At 42.8% G+C, this 21,537-nt stretch overlaps 1 protein-coding gene across 12 annotated transcripts in view; it reads right to left on the bottom strand.

Annotated features, from left to right (window-relative positions):
• GGACT (gamma-glutamylamine cyclotransferase) overlaps positions 1 to 21,537 on the bottom strand; it is a 144,658-nt gene that overhangs the window by 92,326 nt on the left and 30,795 nt on the right. For 3 of the 12 annotated variants that reach the window (XR_008888546.1, XR_008888550.1, XR_008888547.1), the window contains exon 1: positions 9,023 to 9,211. The exons of 2 other annotated variants lie outside the window; for them this stretch is intronic. Coding sequence is in view for 1 of the 10 variants with exons in the window: in XM_056555682.1 (XP_056411657.1) it covers positions 8,867 to 8,873 (7 nt within the window). In the remaining 9 variants the exon portion in view is untranslated. 7 more of the 12 variants (XR_008888548.1, XR_008888549.1, XR_008888545.1 and 4 more) reach the window with 6 other exon arrangements.

Here is a 21,537-nt window from a genome sequence, read left to right as displayed (position 1 = left end):
TGGTCTCCCTAGACCGATGGGCTTCAAAGCAATTGCTACGATTTCATGTACACCTGTTATTTCTTTGTTAATAAAATTTCTTTTGAATTTGAAAAAAAAAAAAAAAAGTTGCTAATGCACTCCTTATGGTAAATAAAAAATATTTCTAATATACTTTGTTTTTAAAAAATGAAGTTTTCTATGTTTTATTTGTGCTTAAAAAAGCTCAAGAACACATTTTCCCTCATCGCATACACAGACTTTGGACCGAAGCCCAAACACAGGAAGTGCAGCCTGGAGTGCTGAGGGGGGGTCCAACCAACAGCATATGGCAGTTAAGTGTGAGAGGAGCTATGATTGGATGAGGCTGGACACCCCTCAGCACTCCAGACTGTATTTCCTGTGTTTGGGCTTCGGTCCAAAGTCTGTGTATAAGATGGGGAGGAAATAAAACATAGAAAACTTAATTTTTTTTAACCAAAGTATATTAGAAATATTTTTTATTTACCATAAGGAGTGCAATAGCAAAATTTTGTTTTAACCCCTTAAGGACGCAGGACGTAAATGTACGTCCTGGTGAGGTGGTACTTAACGCACCAGGACGTACATTTACGTCCTAAGCATAACCGCGGGCATCGGAGCGATGCCCGTGTCATGCGCGGCTGATCCCGGCTGCTGATCGCAGCCAGGGACCCGCCGGCAATGGTCGAAGCCCGCGATCTCGCGGGCGTCCGCCATTAACCCCTCAGGTGCCGGGATCAATACAGATCCCGGCATCTGCGGGAGTTCGCGATTTAAATGAACGATCGGATCGCCCGCAGCGCTGCTGCGGGGATCTGATCATTCATAACGCCGCACGGAGGTCCCCTCTCCTTCCTCCGTGCGGCTCCCGGCGTCTCCTGCTCTGGTCTGTGATCGAGCAGACCAGAGCAGGAGATGACCGATAATACTGATCTGTTCTATGTCCTATACATAGAACAGATCAGTATTAGCAATCATGGTATTGCTATGAATAGTCCCCTATGGGGACTATTCAAGTGTAAAAAAAATGTAAAAAAATGTAAAAGTAAAAGTAAAAAAAAAGTGAAAAATCCCCTCCCCCAATAAAAAAGTTAAACGTCCGTTTTTTCCTATTTTACCCCCAAAAAGCGTAATTTTTTTTTTTATAGACATATTTGGTATCGCCGCGTGCGTAAATGTCCGAACTATTAAAATAAAATGTTAATGATCCCGTACGGTGAACGGCGTGAACGAAAAAAAATAAAAAGTCCCAAATTCCTACTTTAATACATTTTATTTAAAAAAAAATTATAAAAAGTGTATTAAAAGTTTTTTATATGCAAATGTGGTATAAAAAAAAAGTACAGATCATGGCGCAAAAAATGAGCCCCCATACCGCCACTTATACGGAAAAATAAAAAAGTTAGAGGTCATCAAAATAAAGGGATTATAAACATACTAATTTGGTTAAAAAGTTTGTGATTTTTTTTAAGCGCAACAATAATATAAAAGTATATAATAATGGGTATCATTTTAATCAGATTGACCCTAAGAATAAAGAACACACGTCATTTTTACCATAAATTGTACGGCGTGAAAACAAAACCTTCCAAAATTAGCAAAATTGCGTTTTTCGTTTTAATTTCCCCACAAAAATAGCGTTTTTTGGTTGCGCCATACATTTTATGATATAATGAGTGATGTCATTACAAAGGACAACTGGTCACACAAAAAACAAGCCCTCATACTAGTCTGTGGATGAAAATATAAAAGAGTTATGATTTTTAGAAGGCGAGGAGGAAAAAATGAAAACGTAAAAATTAAATTGTCTGAGTCCTTAAGGCCAAAATGGGCTGAGTCCTTAAGGGGTTAATGAGAGTTACCATTTAACACGGCAATGATCAGTGTTATCGGCGGTCGATTTGCTCAAGCCTGGATTTCAGGCTTGGAGCAATCTATTACTGAACAGACGCAATGGAGGCAGGTAAGGTACACTCCGCTCGTGTTCTAGCTAATCGGGACATTGTGATTTCACTGTGATGGTCCCAAACTGAGCTGCCGGGAGTGTATTTTTGTTACTATAGACACGGTGATCCACTTTGAACGCGGCATCTAAAGGGTTACTAGTGTGCGGCACAACGATCAGTGTTAGCCCAGGGTCCCGGCTTACATTAGCCACCGGGACCAACCCGGCGGCGTGACCCCGCGTTATATATACCGGGCATCGGGCATACAGGAAATCATTCAGCAGGCATCCCGTGCAAATGCCCAGGGGGGTCATCAGACCCCCCCATGTCGGCGATCGCGGCAAATCGCAAGTGAATTCAAACTTGCGATTCCGGGTCATTCCGGGTCTATAGTGTCTAAGACACCCAGGATCCCCCTGAAGCGATAGGAGTGAGGTGGCACGGGTGCTATCCCTCCTATTGGTGGTCTAGACGCGACCACCAATAGCAGATCTGGGGCGGGGGGGGGGGGGTTAACTTTCGTTTAACTTTCGGTTAACTTTCACAATAGGCGGGGCAGGACGGGGAAACGACGGGGACAGGCGTTGAAGATCCACTTACCGATCCGGGCGGCCGACGGACGCCTGGGGGCGACGGAGATCGGCGGGCGGCGATGACGTGCGGCTGGATCCGACGGAAGCCGGTGAGTTGCCTAGCAACATCTGCAGGGTACAGTTTGAGACCATTATACAGTGGTCTCTAACTGTAGCCCTCCAGATGTTGCAAAACTACAACTCCCAGCAGGCCCAGTCAGCTGTTTGGGCATGCTGGAATATGTAGTTTTGCAACAGCTGGAGGGCTACAGTTTGAGACCACAACTAGCATGCCCAAACAACTGTTTGCTGTCTGGGCATGCTGGGAATTGTAGTTTTGCAACAGCTGGAGGACCACAGTTTGGAGATCACTTTGCAGTGTTCTCTAAAACTGTAGCCCTCCAGATGTTGCAAAACTGCAAATCCCAGCATGTCCAAACAGCAATCAGCTGTCTCGGCATGCTGGGAGTTGTAGTTGCGTACCTCCAGCTATTGCATAACTACATCTCCCAGCATGCCCTTCGGCGATCAGTACATGCTGGGAGTTGTAGTTTTGCAACAGCTGGAGGCAGACTGGTTGGAAAATACTGAGTTAGGTAACAGAACTTAACTGAAGGTTTTCCAACCAGTGTGTCTCCAGCTGTTGCAAAAGTACAACTCCCAGCATGCACGGTCTGTCAGTACATGCTGGGAGTTGTAGTTTTGAAACAGCTGGAGGTTTGCCCCCCCCCCCCCATGTGAACGTACAGGGTACATTCACACAAGCAGGTTTACAGTAAGTTTCCTGCTTCAAGTTTGGGCTGCGGCAAATTTTTCGCCGCAGCTCAAACTCCTAGCGGGAAACTCACCGTAACACGCCAGTGCGAATGTACCCTAAAAACACTACACTAACACATAATAAAGAGTAAAACACTACATATACACCCCTTACACTGTCCCCCCCCCCCCCAATAAAAAAGAAAACCGTATTGTATGGCAGTGTTTCCAAAACGGAGCCTCTAGCTGTTGCAAAACAACAACTCCCAGCATTTCCGGACAGCCACTGACTGTCCAGGCATGCTGGGAATTTAGCAACAGTTGGAGGCACCCTGTTTGGGAATCATTGGTGTAGAAAACCCCTATGTCCACCCTATGCGATCCCTAATTTAGTCCTCAAATGCGCATGGAGCTCTCTCACTTCGGAGCCCTGTCGTATTTCAAGGAAACAGTTTAGGGCCACATAAGGTATTTCCGTACTCGGGAGAAATTGCACTACAAATTTTGGGGGGCTTTTTCTCCTTTCACCCCTTATGAAAAGGAAAAGTTGGGGCTACACCAGCTTGTTATTGTAAAAAAATTAAAAAATTTACACTAACATGCTGGTGTTGCCCTATACTTTTTATTTTCACAAGCGTTAAAAGGAAAAAAAGACCTCCAAAATTTGTAACGCAATTTCATCTGAGTACAGAAATACCCCATATGTAGGCGTAAAATGCTCTGCGGGTGCACAACAAGGCTCAGGAGTGAGAGCGCACTATGTACATTTGAGGCCTAAATTGGTGATTTGCACAGGGGTGGACGATTTTTACAGCGGTTCTGACATAAATGCAAAAAAATAAATACCCACACGTGATCCCATTTTGGAAACTACACGCCTCACGTAATGTAATAAGGGGTACAGTGAGCATTTACGCCCCACAGGTGTCTGACAGATTTTTGGAACAGTGGTCCATGAAAATGAAAAATGTAATTTTTCATTTGCACAGCCCACTGTTCCAAAGATCTGTCAAATGCCAGTGGGGTGTAAATACTCACTGCACCCCTTATTAAATTCTGTGAGGGGTGAAGTTTCTAAAATAGGGTCACATGTGGGGGGGTCCACTGTTCTGGCACCACAGGGGGCTTTGTAAACGCACATGGCCCCTGACTTATATTCCAAACAATTTTTTTCCAAAAACCTCAATGGTGCTCCTTCTCTTCTGAGCATTGTAGTGCGCCAGCAGAGCACTTGATGTCCACACATGGGGTATTTCCATACTCAGAAGCGATGGCGTTACAAATTTTGGGGGGTCTTTTCTGCTATTAACCCTTGCAAAAATTTGAAATTTGGGGGGAAACACACATTTTAGTGAAACATTTTTTTTTTTTTTACATATGCAAAAGTCGTGAAACCCCTGTGTGGTATTAAGGCTCACTTTATTCCTTGTTACGTTCCTCAAGTGGTCTAGTTTCCAAAATGGTATGCCATGTGGTTTTTTATTTGCTGTCCTGGCACCATAGGGGCTTCCTAAATGCGACATGCCCCCCGAGCAAAATTTGCTCTCAAAAAGCCAAATATGACTCCTTCTCTTCTGAGCATTGTAGTTCGCCCGTAGTGCACTTCAGGTCAACTTATGGGGTACCTCCATACTCAGAAGAGATGGGGTTACAAAGTTTGGGGGGTATTTTCTGCTATTAACCCTTGCAAAAATGTGAAATTTGGGGGGAAACACACATTTTAGTGAAAAAAAAAAATATTTTTACATATGCAAAAGTCATGAAACACCTGTGGGGTATTAAGACTCACTTAATTCCTTGTTACGTTCCTCAAGGGGTCTAGTTTCCAAAATGGTATGGCATGTGTTTTTTTTTTTTTTTGTTTTTTTTTTGCTGTTCTGGCACCATAGGGGCTTCCTAAATGCAACATGCCCCCCAAAAACCATTTCAGAAAAAAGTACTCTCCAAAATCCCTTTGTCGCCCCTTCACTTCTGAGCCCTCTAGTGCACCCGCCGACCACTTTACATAGACATATGAGGTATGTGCTTAGTCGAGAGAAATTGGGCTACAAACATAAGTATAATTTTTTTCCTTTTACCCCTTGTAAAAATTTAAAAATTGGGTCTACAAGAACATGCGAGTGTAAAAAATGAAGATTGTGAATTTTCTCCTTCACTTTGCTGCTATTCCTGTGAAACACCTAAAGGGTTAAAACGCTGACTTAATGTCATTTTGAATACTTTGGGGGGTGCAGTTTTTATAATGGGGTCTTTTATGGGGTATGAAGACCCTTCAAATCCACTTCAAACCTGAACTGGTCCCTGAAAAATTGTGAGTTTGAAAATTTTGTGAAAAAATGGAAAATTGCTGCTGAACTTTGAAGCCCTCTGGTGTCTTCCAAAAGTAAAAGCTCATAAATTTTATGATGCAAACATAAAGTAGACATATTGTATATGTGAATCAAAAAAAAATTATTTGGAATATCCATTTTCCTTACAAGCTAGAGCTTCAAAGTTAGAAAATGCTAAATTTTCTAATTTTTCATCAAATTTTGGGATTTTTCACCAAGAAAGGATGCAAGTTACCACAACATTTTACCACTATGTTAAAGTAGAATATGTCACGAAAAAACAATCTCCGAATCAGAATGATAACTAAAAGCATTCCAGAGTTATTAATGTTTAAAGTGACAAGGACCAGAGCGTTTTTTGAACATCTGACCACTAAGGGGTTAAACACTGCACACACCCCTGGCCACAATACCAGTTTTCCTGACATTACTTTTGAACCTCTGTATGAAGACGTGGCTGTGAAGCAGTTTTCTCATTTAGTTAAAAACAAAATTACAGCCTGCTAGGGATATGAAATAAACAATACTCACCTTGCCTGGTCCCAACAATGGCTCTCCCGTTCGTTTGGTTTGCTTAGCCAAAATTATGCACGCTCCTTGCTCTGCTAATGATTTTCTGATCATACTAAGGATGCAGCTGCTTCAGGATACCAGCAGGAGAGCCAGGAAAGCACATAATCAGGGGAAGTAGATCAAGGCATCATGGCAGCCAGCATTGGACTGAGCGAGGTTAGTATAGTGTATTTTGTTATTTTTTCAGCACTAGGAGACTGTAATTTTAAAGAGTACCTGTCATCATCTAAACTTTCCCTGATCCCCCTTCCCATCTGTCCCCTTCTCTAACTATGCCTATCCCTGTGTTTATTGAGGTTTAAAACGCTGTGGAAATACCTTTTTTTATCCCTCTTCATTAGCTCAGGAACAGTCTTTCTGAGGGGTGGAAGGAGGCGGGTCCCGGCAGGCATGATGTCACATGAAGCCTGGCTGGGACTCTGCTTCTGCCAGTCTTCCTGTATGCTGCTCTCCCTCTGCAGCAGTGTTTCCCAACCAGGGCACCTCCAGCTGTTGCAAAACTACAACTCCCTGAATGCCCAGACAGCCAACAGCTGTCCAGACATGCTGGGAGTTGTAGTTTTGCAACAGCTGGAGGCACCCTGGTTGGGAAACACTGCTCTGCAGTGTGCATACAAACTAAGTACAGGGTAGGGACAGCAGCCTGTCTCTCTCTCTCTCCTGTGTCTCTCTGCACTAAAAAGTCAATGCTGAGAACCAGGGGCAGTGGGAGCAATTACAGAGGCAGTGATTAAGATGAATGTCGGGGGGGGGGGCACAGAGCAGGGAGTGCAGTGAGATGATACAATGTATAAGATAACATGTGCTGAGGGGCAGGGAGAACACAGAGCAGGGGGGAGGGGGAGGTGACTGGCTGTTATATGAGAGGCATGTGCAGGCTTGTAGCTCACAGGCTGGGAGCGAGTCCTTAGCTGAGAGTACTGAACTTCCTGTGGAAGGACCAGAGCCATTTCAGCATTAGTCCTAAAAGCTGTACACTTACTATGAAAAGCATAGGATGCTGCCTACAGACCAGGCATAGAAGAGTGACCCATAGTGGCCAAAAGTATAAAATGAAAAAACTGGTATAAATATTAATATTTTTTAATGAAGATATATTACAATATCTCTTCATTAATGATTATGAACAACATATTAAAAGTTTTTGTTGATGACAGGTGCTCTTTAAGGGCATATTCTCCTGCCCCATCTGATGCATTGCATGGATGGAGAAAAAAACTGAAAGAGAAAAGGGAGTCACTTATAAAACACATTAAGTGCTAAGTTTATTAATGCCGTAGAATATACAATACAAGTAAAAAAAGCGTAATATCAAAGAGGAATACAGCAACAAAAACGGTGGTATCACTAGCTCTGCACATGATACATAAGCTGTAGAATATAAAGTATATTGTTATCCGTATCAGCTACAATTTATATCTTGTAGCTGATACGGATAACAATATACTTTATATACTACAGCTTATGTCTTATGTGCAGAGCCGGTGATACCACCGTTTTTGTTGCTGTATTCCTCTTTGATATTACGCTTTTTTTTTTTTACTATTATTGTATTGTATATTCTACAGAATTAATAAACTTAGCACTTAATGTGTTTTATAAGTGACTCCGTTTTCTCTTTCTGTTTTTTTCTACAAATGTATGGAGCTCACGTGTTTATGGCTTACACTTGTTTATATATGAGTTCTAATTTGCCACTATGTTGGCATGATCGTATATGTCGATATTCCCTTTTTTTCCCCAGGTTGTATTGTCCGGTTCTGTTCTATTTATTCATTGCATGGATGGAGCCAACTACATGCTGGGTGGATGTGTGGTCAAGGCAACCATCCATTGCCCATCAAGTATTGTGCATGGGTACTACTCTAATGGGAACTGTTTATCACATTTGCTTTGTGTTGGCAACGTATACCCAGATAAATAGCTGTTAACAATTATTACAAACGTATTAGAGGGGCCGAGGGGGAGTGTTCAAACCCCCCCCCCCAACTTGTTAAAAATGAGGTCTGTCTCTCCCCACTGAGCGCTCAAGCCCCCACCTTCCGAGGCATACTAGTCGCCACAGTGACAGGCCGTTCAGCCAATCACTGGCCACATCAATGTCCCGCCTCAGCTGGTGAATGGCTGAGTGGGCCGTCATTGCCGAGACTAGTATGCCTCAGAAGTTAGGGTCCTGGGCGCTCAGTGGGGTAAGACGGCCCTGGTCTGAAGATTGTGGGGTTCCCGGCAATCGAAATACCAGGAAGGGTACCAGCTGCTATTTGCAGCTGATCATCTGGCAATCAGTAACCAGCACCAGTATACCCACAAATGTTGTTTGGTTTGGCAGTACATTTTATGGTAAAATGAATGCGGTATTACAAAGCGCATTTAGTCCCACAAATGAAATCATGTGGCTCTGTAGAAAAAGATACATGAAAGAGTTATGGCTTGTAGGAAAACAAACACACACAAGGGGTTAAACATAAGTACAAATTACAGGTCAAAAAGCACAAAGTGCTCCCCGAGACAGGTTACATGAGTGGTAGGGGCAGAAACTAGGAAGGACAAGTTACCCTGCAGTGGGTATATAGCATAAATGGGTGGGTATATAGCATACGTCACCTCTATATTACCTCATAACTGCAGGAATGTAACCTGTTTACACACACATATAGATATATACTGTATACACACAGCCTCAGATTACCGTTCATTGGTGGACAGTAAAAAGAAAGAAGCGCAGACTATTGGGATAACTGTGGTGTGTGTGGGAGGGTGAAGCACACAGGATATATGTGTGGTATAAAGGGCACGTAGGAAGTGAATTTATGGCGCCTCTTCTCTACAGCTGGGAGGTTCTTACTTTCGAGCTCAGTCAGGACACACACTGAGGTACAATGCCCGAATCTCCTATAGCATGGGTCACGTGACAGTCCTCCGGTTGCAGCTTCCTTGTTCAGCAACTGTCAGCACCAAGTGACCGGCGGCCGCCGAGCAACTGACACCGGTGAGTGACGTAAGCCTGCAGGGGGAGTGGCCGCACCTCACACCGGGCCCCCTGCAGGTTGTGCGTGGTACTGATGTGGGCTGAGGCGATGCTAGAAGTATGCAGCACAGACAACCTGTGTATTCTCTCCCTCTGTCATTGTCTCTCCTGCACCAAGGAACTGAATTAGCATACAGAAAGTGGGTTACCAGTGCAGTATATGGGCAAAGGTGTGTCACTCTAATGGGGGATTATGAGGGAATCATTTTTTCAGCATTCACAATAAGGTAAAACTGACATTCTACCCTAATTCTATGAGCCAGTTTGATTCTAATGATACCAAACTTGGAACATTTTTGTTTTGTTTTTTTTGGGTATTAAAAAATAAATAAATAAAATTACTTGAAAAAGAAAAATCTGTCCATTGTGCCTGGTTCTGACCCCCGATAACTTTTATTTATGTTTGACCTACAGAACAGTGTTAGGGTTTATTGTTTGCGACGTGAGGTGTAGTTTTTAACACTACCACTTTTGCTTATTTGTGACTTCTTGGTCACTTTTTATGAATTTTTTTTCTAGGATGTGATGTGACGCAATTTTGAGGTTTTGAATTTTTTTGCGTTTAGGCTAAGTCTCCACTTTTTTTTTTTTTTTAGCAAAACGCCAAGAAAAACGCCAATTCTGCCACATTGCGTTTTTTTTGCCAAAAAACGCTGCAAATTTCAAATTCCACTTGGCGTTTTTTCACTTTGGCATTTTTTTTTATCCTTTTGGTGTTTTTTCACTTTTTTTTGCGTGTTTTCAGCTCCTTGGCGTTTTGAAAAAAACGCTGTATGTCGCTCAAACCGGCGTTTTTTTCGCAATATCGTTGCATTTTGCTCCAATAGAAGTCTATGGGAGTGAGAAGACGCCAAGGAAATTGATATGTGGGGTTTAACTTTGGCGGTTTTGCAGGCGGTTTTTAATCTTTTTTGGACTTTAGTGATCCAAAAAAGTGATGGAGATAAAATTTCGTAGGGTACCATTAAAAAATGTTTAAAAAAATATACAGTAGTGAAGGAAAAAATTGTATCTAACGAAATTTATATTATTTAAAAAAAATGTTATTACTTTTTAAACAGGGATCAATTTATGTGTGCGGGGAAATAAAAATGTAGCCGACAATTATAAAAATGTGTGTGTGTTTTATTGTTTACTTTTTTTTTAGTTAGTACTACTATTCCCAGCATGGAACACACTGTTCCATGATGGGAGTAGTACTACCTGTACTAATAGACAGATCGCCCTTTGCGATTCTCCTGTATAATATATAGATGTGGCCGGCCGCTCTTCTCTGGTCCCCTGCCCTGACGTATATTTACACTTATTCATATTTCCCGCAGAGCTGTGATTGGCCAGATGGTTCCAGCCAATCACAGCTCTCTGTGAGAAATAGGAGCGTGTATATATATGGCGTGCAGGGGACCATAGAAGAGTGCTGGCCGCATCCATACATTATACAGGAGGATCACAGCGGGTGTCAGGAGGAGTGACATCCGCCGTGATCTTTCCATAACTGCAGCTACTACTACTCCCAACATGGAGCACACTCTGCCTCATGCTGGGAGCTATAGTACCTGCATTAATAGACAGATCGCAGCAGGTGTCAGAAGTTACACTCGCTGTGATCTGTCTATTAATGCAGGTACTACAGCTCCTAGCATGGAGCAGAGTGTGCTCCATGTTGGGAGTAGTAGTACTTGCAGATAAGAACAGATCGCAGCGGGTATCACTACTGACACCCGATGTGATCGTCCTGTCTATAGCAGGGATGCAGAGCGGCTGTATACATCACTCACATCCCTGCTCTGCACTATACTTCGGGCCGGCCACTCACTCATTCATCTTTTCCTCAGAGCTGTGATTGGCTACAACCATCCGGCCAATCACAGCTCTGGGCGGAAAATATGAATGAGTTATATGAATTTCTATTGACATCACTGGCCGGAGTATAGTGCAGAGAGGCGAGCGCTGTATAGACCCGCTCGCTTCTCTGCTATATTATGGACAATCGCATCGGGTGTCAGGACTGACACCCGGGGCGATATGTCTATAGTACAGGTACTACCACTCCCATCATGGAACAGTCTGTTTCATGCTGGGAGTAGTAGTACTACATAAAAAAAATTTAAAATTGAGAAAAAAAAATATAAAAATTGGGTTCTAAAATATATACATTGCGTTTAATAAAATGTTTTCCATCACTGCTGCATCCTTTTTTTATTTTTTGGTACCCAACAAATTTTGGGTAACAAAAAAAAAAAAAAACGCCAAGGTGCAATTTCTACACAAATTAAAAAAAAAACGGCAGAAAAAATGCATGATGACGTACATTGCACTGGTGATTTTTCAGGCGTTTTTTTAATCCCTAAAAACGCAGGACAAAAAACCAAGTGGAGACTTAGCCTTACACTGTTGACCGTTCAGGATCAGGAATGTAATATTTTATTGGTTCAGACAATTAGGCATGAGGCCATACCAAATATGTTTTTTATTTATTTTTTATAGTGTTTTATTTGAAAAATGGGAAAAGAGGCGGTGATTTACATTTTTATTAGGGGGTTATATTTTACATTTTTTTTCTTTTCCTATGTGAATGGCTTACATAGATCAGTGTAATGCTATTGCATTACATTGATCTATGTTATCAACGTTCGATTACTAAGGGCCATTCCCGTTCTTCCACAGCGACCCATCGGCAGCCCGCAATTACATCACGGAAGTGCTGATGGGTACCCTAGACAACAGGCATCACTGGCATTTATTGTTTAAATGCCGTGATCACTATTGATCACAGCATTTAACCATTTTAATGTAGGACAAAGGAGAGATTTCCAATGTCTGTCATTACCGGCAGATGTCAGCTGCTGATACCAGTGGGCATCTGCTGGTTATGACCTGGACCCAACACGCAGACCTGCACCATGTACGTCATTGGTCAGGAGGGCGTTATAAAAAAAACTTAAACTTTTTAAACAAAATAAGTATTATTTAACCTCTTAAGTACCAGGCACGTATGAGTACGTCCCTGCGCCCTGAGTCTTAAATGGGCACTCTCATTAAAACTAATTTTTGCTAATGCACTCCTTATGGCAAATAAAAAATGTTTCTAATATACTTAGTTTTAACAAAATAAAGTTTTCTTTGTTTTATTTGGGCTTAAAAAAGTTCAAGAGCACATCTTCCCCCTCTCAAACATAGACTTTGGACCGAAGCCCAAAAACAGGAAGTGCAGCCTGGAGTTCTGAGGGGGGTGTGTCCAACCAACAGCATATGGCAGTTAAGTGTGAGAGGAGCTATGATTGGATGAGGCTGGACAAGCCCCCCTCAGCACTCCAGGTTGCACTTTCTCTGTTTGGACTTCGGTCCAAAGTCTTTGTATTAGATGGGGGAAAATGTGCTCTTGAGCTTTTTTAAGCTCAAATAAAACATAGAAAACTTCATTTTTTTTAAACAAAGTATATTATAAATATTTTTTATTTACCATATGGAGTGCAATAGCAAAAATTTGTTTTAATGAGAGTTACCCTTTAAGGACCAGGCACGTACTCATACGTCCGTGGGAATTTCGCATCCCGCCGGGCGGGGACTGGACCGGGGTGACTTCTGATATCTATCAGCAGGCACCCCGCGTAAATGCCCAGGGGGTTATCAGACCCCCCCATGTCGGCGATCGGCGCAAATCGCAAGTGAATTCACACTTGCGATTTGCGCAATTCCGGGTCATTTCGGGTCTATGGTGACCCAGTGACCCAGAATATAAGGGGGATCGCGGGTGTCTAAGACACCCACAATCCCCCTGAAGAGATAGGAGTGAGGTGGCAGGGGTGCCACCCCTCCTATCCCTGCTATTGGTGGTCTAGACGCGACCACCAATAGCAGATCGGGGGCGGGGGGGTTAACTTTTGTTTTCCCCGTCCTGCCCACCCACAATAGGCGGGGCAGAACAGGGAAACGACAGAGGACCGGCGCCGGAGTCCACTTACTGATCTGCGGAGCCTGCAGGCGACGATCGGTGTCGGAGATTGGCGGGCGGCGATGACTTGCAGCAGGCTCCCTGGATCCGATGGAAGCCGGTAAGTTGCCTAGCAAAATCTGGAGGACTGCAGTCCGAGACCACTATATAGTGGTCTCTATACTGTAGCACTCCAGATGTTGCAAAACTACAACTCCCAGCATGCCCAGACAGCTGTTTGGGCATGCTGAGAGTTGTAGTTTTGAAACAGCTGGAGGGCTACAGTTTGACACCACTATATGGTAGTCTCTGAACTATAGCCCTCCAGATCTTGCAAAACTACAACTCCTAGCATGCCCACACAACTGTTTGCTGTCTGGGCATGCTGGGATTTGTAGTTTTGCAGCATCTGGAGGGCCACAGTTTGCAGTGGTTTCTATACTGTAGCTCTCCAGATGTTGCAAAACTGCAAATCCCAGCATGCTGGGAGTTGTAGTTGCGATCCCTCCAGCTGCTGCATAACTTCATCTCCCAGCATGCCCTTCGGTGATCCTTACATGCTGGGAGTTGTAGTTTTGCAACAGCTGGAGGCACACTGGTTGGAAAATATTGAGCTAGATAACAGAACCTAACTGAAGGTTTTCCAACCAGAGTGCCTCCAGCTGTTGCAAAAGTACAACTCCCAGCCTGCATGGTCTGTCAGTACATGCTGGGAGTTGTAGTTTTGAAACAGCTGGAGGTTTGCCCCCCCCCCCCCCCATGTGAACGTACAGGGTACATTCACACGGGCAGGCTTACAGTAAGTTTTCTGCTTCAAGTATGAGCTGCAGCAAATTTTTCGCCTCAGCGCAAACTCCTAGCAGGGAACTCGCTGTAAACCTCCGTGAAAATGAAAATTTTTATTTTTTATTTGCTCAGCCCACTGTTCCAAAGATCTGTCAAATGCCAGTGGGGTGTAAATACTCACTGCACCCCTTATTAAATTCTGTGAGGGGTGTAGTTTCCAAAATGGGGTCACATGTGGGCGGGTCCACTGTTCTGGCACCACGGGGGGCTTTGTAAACGCACATGGCCCCTGACTACCATTCCAAACAAATTCACTCTTCTGAGCATTGTAGTTCGACCGCAGGGCACTTTCCATACTCAGAAGAAATGGGGTTACAAATTTTGAGGGTAATTTTCTCCTATTAACCCTTGTAAAAATGTAAAATTTGGGGAAAAACCAGCTTTTTAGTGAAAAATACTTTTTTTTTGATTTACACTTCCAACTTTAACCCCTTAAGGACCAGGCCATTTTACACCTTAGGACCAGAGCGTTTTTTGAACATCTGACCACTGTCACTTTAAACATTAATAACTCTGGGATGCTTTTAGTTATCATTCTGATTCTGAGATTCTTTTTTTCATGACATATTCTACTTTATTTTGGTGGTAAATTTTCGGCATTACTTGCATCCTTTTTTGGTAAAAAATCCAAAAATTTCATGAAAATTTTGAAAATTTAGCATTTTTCTAACTTTGAAGCTCTCTGCTTGTAAGGAAAATGGATATTCCCAATAAATTTTATTTTTATTCACAAATACAATATATCCACTTTATGTTGGCATCATAAAATGGACATATTTTTACTTTTTGAAAAAATTAGAGGGCTTCAAAGTAAAGCAGCAATTTTCAAAAATTTCATGAAAATTGCTAAATCTGAAGGGACGGATGTTACAGAACTACAACTCCCAGCATGCCTGGGCAGTCTAGGCATGCTGAGAGTTGTAGTTTGGCAACATCTGGAGGGCTACCGTTTGGGCACCACTGTAACAGTGGTCTCCAAACTGTGACCCTCCAGCTGTTGCAAAACTACAACTCCCAGCATGCCCAGACTTTCACTTTCAATTCCCCCCTCCCCCACAGTATTTTCCCTACCTGACCCAGGATCCAGCAGTTTCCAGCAACGATCGGGGTCTCCAGGCATCTTCTCCTGCAGGTACCGACCTCCATCTTTTTCCCACGATCCCCTCGACATCCAGGGGTGGCCAGAACGGGGGGTTGCCATGGCAACCCACTGTCCTGCTCTGCCATTGGTCAGAATCAATTCTGACCAATGGCAGGGGATAGGAGGAAATTGCAGCATTGCGACTTCACTCCTACTCTTCAGGATGATCTGGGCTGTCACTGACAGGTCAGATCATCACAATTTTCCGGGTGATCGGGTCACCAGAGACCCGATCAGCCCGGAATTGGAGAAAATCGCATGTCTGAATTGACATGCAATTTTCTGCGATCGCTGACATGGGGGGCTCCCAGGACCCCCCTCGGCATTTGCACGGCATGCCTGCTGAAGGATTTCAGCAGGAATGCCGTTCCGATCTCTGTCCGGCACGCGGCAGAGACCGGAGAAACATCAGGACGTTCTGGAATGTCCTTGGTCCTTAAAGCCCAGGGTGCGGAGACGTTCCAGAACGTCCTTGGTCCTTAACTGGTTAACAAAAAGTCGTGAAATACCTGTGAGGTGTTAAGGCTCCCTGTACCCCTTGTTACGTTCCTTGAGGGGTGTAGTTTCCAAAATATTATGCCATGTGGGTATTTTTGCTGTTCTGGCACCATAGGGGCTTCCTAAATGTGACATGCCCCCAAAAAAACATTTCAGCAAAATTTGCTTTCCAAAAGCCAAATGTGACTCCTTCTCTTCTGAGCATTTTAGTTCGCCCGCAGAGCATTTTATGTCCTAACATGGGGTATTTCCATACTCAGAAGAGATGGGGTTACAAATTTTGGGGGGCATTTTCTCCCATTATCCTTTATAAAAATGGTAAATTTGGGGAAAAAATCTGCACTTTAGTGAAAAAATTTTTTTTTCATTTACACATCCGACTTTAACGAAAAGTCGTCAAACACCTGTGGGGTATTAAGGCTCACTGGACCCCTTGTTACGTGCCTTGAGGGGTGTAGTTTCCAAAATGGTATGCCATGTGGGGTTTTTTCTGCTGTTCTGGCACCATAGGGGCTTCCTAAATGTGACATGCCTCCCAAAAACCATTTCAGAAAAACTCACTCTCCAAAATTCCACTGTCTCTCCTTCCCTTCTGAGCCCTCTACTGCGCCCGCCGAACACTTGGAATACACATATGAGGTATTTCCTTACTCGAGAGAAATTGGGTTACAAATTATGAGAGGATTTTTCTCCTTTTACCCCTTGTAAAAAATCAAAAACTCGGTCTACAAGAACATGGGAGTGTAAAAAATGAAGATTTTGAATTTTCTCCTTCACTTTGCTGCTATTCCTGTGAAACACCTAAAGGGTTAGCACACTTACTGAATGTCATTTTGAATACTTTGAGGGGTGCAGTTTTTATAAAGGGGTCATTTGTCAGGTATTTCTAATAAGAAGACCCTTCAAATCCACTTCAAACCTGAACTGGTCCATGAAAAATTCAGATTTAGAAAATTTTGTGAAAAATTGAAAAATTGCTGCTGAACTTTGAAGCCCTCTGATGTCTTCCGAAAGTAAAAACATGGCAACTTTATGATGCAAACATAAAGTAGACATATTTTATTTGTGAATCAATATATAATTTATTTGGAATGGAGAGCTTCAAAGTTAGAAAAATGCTAAATTTAAAAATTTTTCATCAAATTTTGGAATTTGTCACCAAGAAATGATGCAAGTATTGACAAAATTTTACCACTAACATTAAGTAGAATATGTAACGAAAAAACATTCTCGGAATCAGAATGAAAGGTAAAAGCATCCCAGAGTTATTAATGCTTAAAGTGAAAGTGGTCAGATGTGCAAAAAGTGCTCTGCTCCTAAGGTGTAAAATGGCCTGGTCCTTAAGGGGTTAAAATTGCCCTATTCTGACTCACTATAACGTTCTTATGGGGGCTATTTTTTTACGTTTATGCCGTTCACCTAGCAGAATAGTAAACATTATATTTTAATAGATCGGACATTTACACATTCAGCGATACCCCATTTCCCATTAAAAAGTAAAAAATAAAAACACTACATGCATGGTAATTTAGATTTTTATTAGGGGGGGGGGGGCTTTTATATATTTTTTATTTATATATTTCTTTTGTAGTTATTTTACACTTTTTAAGTCCCTTTTGGGGACTATGAACAGCAATCATTAGATTGCTTAGTACTGTCAAGTACTATCGGTGATCATCTTGTATAGCCTGGCTGTCCAGGCTGCACGAGAAGCTCGCCCATCCTTAACGTCAGAGGGAGGTGATAAGCCCACCCGAACCTCTGGTTTATCTATAGACGCGGTGATAGTCATTGATCTATAGGGTTAATGGCGGACATCAGCGTGACCATTATTAATGGATCCCCAGCTGCGATGTAGCGTGAGCAGCTCCGGGGCTCACTTTATAGCAATGTCATAAATGTATGGTGCTGTGCACAAGTTACTTGCTGCAGCGCCGTACATTTACGGCGCATGTCCTTGAGTGGTTAAACAAATGGACTGTGCTTGCACATTCCATTCAAGAATAACTCAGATCCACAGTGGAAATTTTGTTAACAGAAATCCTGCAGTGTGAACTGAGCAGCAGCCTTCTATATAAAAGCGACAATCTGCTGCACATGGATTCCACACTGAACTTCCTACTAAAAACTCAGAGCGGAACTTCTATAGTATAAGGCTATGTTCACATGTTGGAATTTCTGTGCTTCCATATAGATACTGGTTTGCCAAACTGGCAGCAGAATTTTAGCATGTTTGCTGAATTCAGCAAAAAGAATTAGAATTTCCCTTCTTTTTGCAGAATCTGAACTGCAGAATTTCCTTCACGGAAAATCTGCCACGTGAATAGGACAGCAGATATTCTGCTGCATTGTGCACACAACAGAATTTCCACAGCAGCAACATCTGCAGCGGAAATCCTGATTCTTTCAATTTTTTTCTGCGGATTCCACTCAGAAATGCATTGCCGTCTATGAGATGGCACATCTCTGAGCAGGCCATATGAACATAGCTGAAGGGTCATCACAATACTTAACTTCCAAACAAAGAAAATCCACTTCGTATCAATGGGACTCTGTTGCACTGTGCACACTATGGAATTTCAGCAGGAAAGCCTTTAAAATTCAACCGCCGAAAGAATGAACATGTTCATTCTTTCGGTGGAATACAGAGCAGGATGCATTGCCAGCTATGGGGACCAGCATTGTCCGCACAGTTCTGTAGCCGACCAATTCAGTGGGTGCCAGGCCACCCTCGAGATCTCTGCCCCTAGTTGACTCAGACAGCACCAATCACCATGCAATGAAGGAGTGAGGTACCAAGACGGACCAATTGCAGAACTAATATCAAATAAGTGGGGCTCAAGGATAAATGGACAGAGAATAATATTTCATATATACTATAATTTGCTGATTTATAAAAAAAATTGTACATAAAATATAATAAAATGAAAATTGCAAATAATATCAGTCAGCATATCATAAACGTAACAGGAAACTACAGTCCACAGGGCCCACGCGGATGTAGCACCCTACGACTAGGTATGATAATAGCTAAAACCTTAATTACAATGTATATACTGCCTCATAAATATTTGAATGACACCTGGTGTACTGACAGTATAAATACAATGAGACTTGTGTTAGTAAAGCTGATGATAAGCTGTTTTTAGTGCATTGTGTCAAACTAAGATCCTCAAATATAGGATAAGTTCAATTTGCCCAAAATTAAAATGTAGTGGGATCAGACAGTGTTCACATGTGTTTATTTGTAAACAAAAGAAAAAGAGACTGACGGGGGCGCCTCGTGTATTACCACTTAGACCCTGTAGGGAATAAGGTGAACAGAGGGGCTTGGATGGCCCTTAGGTAGTGGCCACTCACCTGGAGCAAATAGGAAATTTGCATATAACCCGACACAGTGGGTAATCAATAAGCGGAGGAACAGCTGATATGTCCAGGGTCCCAGGAGAAGAGATGATCAAATCCTGATGCAGGTGGATGAAGGTAGAGGAAAAAAATGACCCTTGAAGTGGCGTTGCTGTGTTCAGTAAGAAATGGAGTCCAAACCAGAGATATTTCAAAACACTGGAGTGGTTTATTTGGAAGCATAAAACAATAAAAGATATGGATTATGCGTTTCAGGGGAGCTACCCCCTTCCTAAAATCAGTGTCTTCCACTGAAACGTGCTGGTATCTACAATATGCAATATTGGCCAAATCAGTCCTGCAAATGGAGAATATATCCGCTGGCACACTGTGCCACTCACGTCTGATTCCCAGCCGCTGCCAAGTGAAACTGCAGATCGGCCATACGGACAAGCTGGGATCGCATGTCTCCTGTCCTAATGTTGGGCGCCGGACAGGAGACATGTTATCCCGGCTTGCCCACTCTGCCAGTTTGTGGTTTCACTTGGCTGAAGCTTGGTCCGGAGTGAGCGGAGACGCCGTAGGGGTGAGCGGCACAGTGTGCCAACGGATATATTCTCCCTTTTCAGGACTGATAGAGACTATTTGGCCATACAACCTATTGAATATTGCAGAAACCAGCACATTAAAGGGAGTGTGCACAAGAGGCATTGCACTAAGTGTCTAATTGTGTTGTTATGACTTCTATCACAGTGGACGATAAGCACATGTCTGATCACACTGCACTTTATTTTTGGGCAAATTGCACTTATACTATATTTAAGGACTCTTATATTTAACCCCTTAAGGACTGGGGGGTTTTCCGTTTTTTGCTCCTTGCCTTTAAAAAATCATAACTCTTTCAATTTTGCACCTAAAAATCCATATGATTGCTTATTTTTTGCGCCACCAATTCTACTGTAATGACGTCAGTCATTTTGCCCAAAAATCTACGGTGAAACGGAAAAAAAAATCATTGTGCGACAAAATTGAAAAAAACCTGCTGTTTTGTAACTTTTGGGGGTTTCCATTTCTACGTAGTACATTTTTCGGTAAAAATGACACCTTATCTTTATTCTGTAGGTCCATACAATTAAAATTATACCCTACTTATATAGGTTTGATTTTGTTGTACTTCTGGTAAAAATTATAACTACATGCAGGAAAATTAATACGTTTAAAATTGTCATGTTCTGACCCCTATAACGTTTTTATTTTTCCGTGTATGGGACAGTATGAGGGCTCATTTTTTGTGCCGTGATCTGAAGTTTTTAACGGTACAATTTTTGCATTGATAGGACTTATTGATCGTTTTTTTATTATTTTTTAAATTATATAAAATGTGACCAAAAATGCACTATTTTGGACTTTGGAAATTTTTTGCTCGTATTCCATTGACTGAGCGGTTTAATCAACAATATATTTTTATAATTCGGACATTTCCGCACGCGGTGATACTCTATATGTTTATTTTTATTTACACTGGTTTTTTTTTTATTATGGGAAAAGGGGGTGATTCAAACTTTTAATAGGGGAGGGGTGAAATGATCTTTATTCACTTTTTTTTTCACTTTTTTTTTGCAGTGTTATAGCTCCCATAGGGACCTATAACACTGCACACACTGATCTTTTACATTGATCACTGGTTTCTCATAGGAAACCAGTGATCGATGATTCTGCCGCCTGACTGCTTATGCCTGGATCTCAGGCACTGAGCAGTCATTCGGCGATCGGACCGCGAGGACGCAGGTAGGGACCCTCTGGCTGTCCTGCAAGCTGTACGGGATGCCGCGATTTCGCCGCGGCTATCCCGAACAACCCACTGAGCTAACTGGCAGTTTTTACTTTCACTTTTAGCCGCCTGGCTCAGCTCTGAGCGCGCGGCTAAAGGGTTAATAGCACGCAGCGCCGCGATCGGCGCCGCACGCTATTAGCGGCGGGTCCTGGCTTCACTATGACGCCGGGCCCGCTGTGATATGATGTGGGGTTACCGTGTAACCCCGCGTTATATCACGGGAGCAGGACCAAGGACGTACCGGTGCATCCTTGGTCCTTAAGCGGTTAAAGAGTTCCTGTCACCAAATAAAACTTTTTATATAGTGTTCCTTGTGTAATTAGCAGACACTTACTTTTAAAATTATCAACATAAATATGTTTAAAATGTAATATAAAAAACGGCCACTAGGTGGCTCTGTTCTTTTCCCTGCCACAATTAATACAGTGAGTTTGGTCTCCTCCCGGCCTGGCAGGAGACCAAACTCAGGAAGTGCTTCTCTGCACTGAGCTTGATCGTCAGCTGCACAGAGCCTCACTGAAAGCTGCAAAGAGCCTCAAAGTAAGCTGCACAGAGCCTCACTGAAAGATGCGCAGAGCCTGAGGCATTCTATTCATCACAGCACTGCAACAATGTAAGGGTGGAAGTGGTCCCCCAGCAAGCTTCAGTGATGTCATGCCTGCTGGGAAACGCCCACTTTCTCCTGCTGGGAGATTGCACTTTGCCAGCAAGAATAAAGGTATGTTACAGAGCTT

This window comes from Hyla sarda, chromosome 2 (assembly GCF_029499605.1).
Source record: "Hyla sarda isolate aHylSar1 chromosome 2, aHylSar1.hap1, whole genome shotgun sequence".
Classification (NCBI taxonomy): Eukaryota; Metazoa; Chordata; class Amphibia; order Anura; family Hylidae; genus Hyla; species Hyla sarda.
This window is presented reverse-complemented; position numbering and strand designations above follow the sequence as displayed.